The sequence below is a fragment of the Pinus tabuliformis genome, chromosome J (genome assembly GCF_031772625.1).
Source record: "Pinus tabuliformis cultivar Carrire ecotype Pingquan chromosome J, CPIR1, whole genome shotgun sequence".
Lineage (NCBI taxonomy): Eukaryota > Viridiplantae > Streptophyta > Pinopsida > Pinales > Pinaceae > Pinus > Pinus tabuliformis.
In genome coordinates this window covers 279,191,815-279,196,742 of record NC_142295.1, presented here as the reverse complement: position 1 = coordinate 279,196,742, position 4,928 = coordinate 279,191,815, and the positions used below count along the sequence as shown (strand labels likewise).

General features: G+C 37.9%; 1 protein-coding gene across 2 annotated transcripts; it reads right to left on the bottom strand.

The window, feature by feature from the left end:
• Positions 1–1,377: 1,377 nt before the first annotated feature.
• Positions 1,378–4,446, bottom strand: LOC149226871 (uncharacterized). 2 transcript variants are annotated; one of them, XR_016247074.1, is made up of 5 exons: positions 4,161–4,446; positions 2,718–3,038; positions 2,429–2,544; positions 2,244–2,334; positions 1,378–1,608 (listed from the first exon to the last, which is right to left on the bottom strand). XR_016247074.1 is itself a non-coding variant. In XM_089375374.1 (2 exons), exons 1-2 carry the CDS (start codon positions 4,370–4,372, stop codon positions 2,828–2,830), a joined length of 423 nt encoding a protein of 140 aa, XP_089231500.1. In that variant the 5' UTR covers positions 4,373–4,445; the 3' UTR covers positions 2,658–2,827. The 2 variants fall into 2 exon arrangements, 1 of the variants encoding a protein (XP_089231500.1); XM_089375374.1 differs by lacking the exons at positions 1,378–1,608; positions 2,244–2,334; positions 2,429–2,544 and having other exon boundaries at positions 2,658–3,038; positions 4,161–4,445.
• Positions 4,447–4,928: the final 482 nt, after the last annotated feature.

The window sequence follows — 4,928 nt, the reverse complement described above, 5'->3', positions numbered from 1 at the left end:
ATGAAAGGACAATGGCCATAGCTTCAACCACTGTTAGACGCTTTGCAGCAAGACTAAAATTATCAAGAAACCGCACAACTACACAATATTGGAGAGACTAGAGCATATAATAGACAACCTTCAATGAACCAAAAAATTAAAGGAGTGAGATTAGAAAATAGTGACCATGCTGTCACTCACTTCCATGACGAAGGACAACCTTAATAACTTAATGGAACCATGCCTGAATGGGATTGTGCACACACTTCCACTTTGAGAAATCATGAATAAACAAAAGCCTCACTGATTTGAAGCATTTGAGGGAGAATGAGGAGTGAACCTCACCTCTTGTCGTACCAGTCACACATCTGAAACATTCTTTGGACATCATGACCTATTTAAAGTCACACACCCAACTGTAAAACAATAACAACATTTCCACGCCAAACTTTTTCCTCAACATTTAACTAGGGGTGACACTTGTTACAGGTAACACATGATCCAAATCTCTACTCATATCAAGAATGTCATCCCCTTCAGGGAGATCTTAACATGTGTCAAATATGTATATTTTTACAAACATTTTCATTAAATTATCTTATAAATTTCTTATTCCAAAAACAATTTTTTTTTACTTGATTATGACTTTAAAGTTATATTATTATTATTAAAAATATCTTTTTATAAGACAAATATTTATATCGCACTATTTTTTTTAAATTAAATAAATATATCTCTAAAAGTAAAATATTTCACTTCCATGTAATGTTTTTGTTCAAAGTCATATCCATAGTGTTAAGTCACAAAATCATACATAAATAAATTTTATCGCTTTCCATCATTGAGGGATCACTTAGGGTGCAATAACAATACCTATTTTAACCAATTCTTTGGAATGACCTCAAAATGTTTTATAGTGTAAATACTCAAAATAAAAAAAATGCATTTTAGTACTCTATGCTTTGCTTGTGTACCCCAAAATCTTGGATTATAGGTTGGATCTCATCTTTTAACTACTGATGATGTTTTTGTTTTTAAAAATAAACATTTCATACCAAATATTTTGAGATGAATTATGTTTTCATCGACCAATACTTCCAATAGTCGAAGGCCTATTGCATAGTATTTCATGTTTTCGAAATTAACTTTGTGCTTTTCAACCAGAAGTTCTGGTGGATGTAAAAATTGTCATAAACATTCTACAAAAAATTTACATAGAGATCCAATTTCAAGATTCTATACACTAGTGTTGAACTTTTTATGATGTAGGGCATCATTCATTTTAAAGAGAAAAACTATCTAAATAAATATTACATGGTACTCTTATAATTTGTGGGCTAGGCATTCTTCGTGCAACATATCGTAATTCATTTGAAACCAATATTAATTTAGAAACAAGACCGGCTGCGAAGCAGCGAGTCCCTGCGAATGCAAAAAATAGCAAAAACTCTGGCAAAAACGAAAGCAAAAAATAGCAAAAACTCTTGCAGAAACGAAGGGAACGGTTCAGCTTCATCTGCCATCTCCAGCAACTTCTTGAGCAATGATACCAACGGACATCTCCAGTAGCAACTTCTTGAGCAATGATACCCGCTGCTGCTACCAAAGAATCAGTGAGAGTGGATTTTCCTGCGACACAAAAAAGCACCAAGCTCATAGTCAGACATTTTGAAAAATAAAATGATACCAAAGAATCAGTGAGTCTGCAGATACAGTGAATTTTCAGGTGCTCAATACAGATCCTATTAACGTTATATATTGAAAGTAATGACTGTGAGGGCTCTAAATCTTCATTAGGTCTGCAAGAATGTTTAGCTAGTTGTTTCTGTACATTATACGACTTTTAGAAAGGATCCAGTGTCTATGCTTTATTTACTATTTTAAAATTTGTATTATTAATGTATACAGGAAAACCCCGGGACTAGTTTTACAGCGTAGTTTATGTTCTAGGCGAGTCTGGATTGAGAGCAATTCATGCAAAAAAAGATGGTAGTCCTGTAGAAAAATAACATAGGATACATAATGTCTAATCTAAATAGCTAAACTGGGAAATGGGAAAGACCCAGAAATAGGAAGTTCTAGGTTGGGGTGCGCCTAAAGAGCACACTCGACTGACAACAATGACCATCCTGAGGTAATACGAATACAATAAAATCCAGCTAAGAAAGGATTGTAGGAAGAACACGCGTCCACATGCATGATAGACAAAACAAATGCAGCAATCAGTGCCTCGTAGATAGATTAGGAAAAACAAATCCACCGACCTGTGTGGTTGGAGAACTGATTAGTTTCTCATTCAAATATTCAAGGTAGCTCAATAGAAAAGTATGGTCGGATCAATACCTGCAATATAACCTGTAAAAACGTGTAAATAAGTATAGGGACAACAAAAATTCTAAAAGACAGAAATAAATGGAAACCTGGGGCACAACTAAAGGGGATTAATTACCTAGAGCACGGTAGCTAGACATGAGTGCCTCAGATTCGTTACTGCAAGCGATTAGAAGATTAGTCCTTACAACGTGCATTGCATGCAAGCCATGTGCTTGGCAGCAGAGAGGTGATCTGTGACATTATATCATTCCAGCCATTATGAGGCTGGTTATTCAACCCTCGCCTCTGCTTAACGATTCTTGCCAGACGATTCTTGCCAACGCTAGATTGGGAAATAACGCTAGATTGGGAAATAACCAGAGAAATTCAGCTTATTGGATGAATTAACGCAGGCGTAGATGTACCTGAACTTGAACATTTAAATAGGTTTCCCGGTTGTCCATTTATAGCGAATGCATCTGAAATGTTGGGGCCAGTGAACTTGAACATTTAAATAGGTTTCCCGGTTGTCCATTTATAGCGAATGCATCTGAAATGTTGGGGGCAGCTCCTGTTCGGGTTTCCTGCGAATGCAAACAGGGTCAATAGCTGGAAGCCATGAACTGTGTGCGTGCCACCAGAGAGTCCCTTCTTGACCAGCGATAGTAAATCTATATGTATAACTTCGACCTGGGCGAATGGGGCATTGTGTTATGAATTCAGGTCCATCTTGGCGCACTCCATGCCTGCAATTACATGTAGAAACGATTTTCCCATGAGGTACATGCTGCTACATGTCTTTTAAAATTCAAATCAGAGATACAAGTTTAAATTGCAGTATATCAGGATGATCTACTTGACGAATAACTACTTGCATAACATTTTCTCAGGGTTAATTATTTCCCAATCAATATTATTTTGTTTTTAGGTACTATACCTGCACGCCATTAGAATGAACAGCCATCTCTTAAGCAGGTAACAGATAATGCATAATTATGCATACTGTTCAAAAAGCATTAAAAAAAATGCAAAAACACTTGAAATAACTTAGATTGTCTCAGCAAATAAAACCCTCATCATATCCTCAATGCAAACCATTTCACTTTTGTGCTTGTATGAACATGATGCCTAGATTTCAAGAGACTGAAATCCCAAGTCTGCGATGACTAATTTATCAGTGATATTTACTATTTTAGGATGCAACTTAGCAATTTTGCAGACTTACTAAAAACTAAATTAATTTCATCAGTTATTATGGAAGTTCTGTTTTGCCCTTCATCACTCTTTGTACTCTCAGATTCCTACTAAATTGGCAATTAGTCCAAAAGGCAATATATACATACTACTCTAAGGGCTCTATACTGAACATAATCTGTAACTGATATTGACTATGAAGTCTAACAAAGCCGGTATTAAACAGAGTTCCCCGTTACAGTGAAGACAGAGTGTGGAAGTGAAAGCACGGACGGGGCCAACGAAAGAAAAGGGAATTCTGTAGGACTCGTTAGAGTGAAGAAACAGCATGGAAGTGAAATTACTGCTGGGGACGAAGAAGAAAAAGGGAATTCTGTGGGACTGGTCACAGTGAAGCAAGAATATGGAAGTGAATTCACTACATGGTTTAACGAAGGAAGAGGGAATTACGTAGGACTGGCAGAGGCTGCTAGCTTGAACATGAATGCCACAACAAACGTAGAGAATAGGGGTGGAATGGCTGCACTGGCCACTGTAGGAGGGAATACTGTAAGAGTGACCGAGTATGGAAATGAAAGCGTTGCGGTGGCCAGAAAAAGGAAAATGGAATTCTGCAGGACTGGTTACAGTGAAGAAAGAGAACGGAAGTGAAATTACTGCTGGGTTTGATTTACCTGAATGATCTGCGCCCTCTGCACAGAAATCCCGCCACAGTCTCAGCATTTGAGGCCTGTTCTGCGCCCTCTGCACAGAAATCCCGCCACAGTCTCAGCATTTGAGGCCTGTTCTGCGCCCTCTGCACAGAAATCCCGCCACAGTCATTTGAGTCCTCAGGTATCCCGCCACAGTCATTTGAGGCCTCAGGTTCATTCGAGCATGCTTTCATTCGGTCCAGCTCCAGCTATTAGTCTTTATCCGACAGCATCTGTTCTGCATGCAGAGTGACACATTGCAACAGCGATATCAACCGGTTCAGCCTCCTCGCTCAAATGCAATAAGAACATAAAATGCCTCAGATTTAATGCCAGCATTAGTTCAAACCCGTTGACGGTTAGCGAGAATGCAGGGCCATAATTTCCAAGTTAAGGTATGTTCGGGCCTCTTCCGCCTCGGGAAGAGGCCAAATAAGATGAGAAACGTTAAAGCGGAATGCGACTTTGGTTATGTTCACAGAACACCTCACACGACTTTGGTATAAGCGGTGTATAACAGATGGGAAAAGCACTCAACTAATGCTAAGTCGGCATTAAACGATTACAATAGTCCCTGCCGGATGCCAGATGGCAGGGACTAATAAGATACATTCTATATTATAAGATTTGATATAGCAAGAATAGAGTTACTAATCCAAAATATGGTTCAAAATTACAAAATAGTGAATTACACTGAATGATACTTAAAGATTATAGATAAAGGAAAAAAAGAACTTTTGAAAATAAATT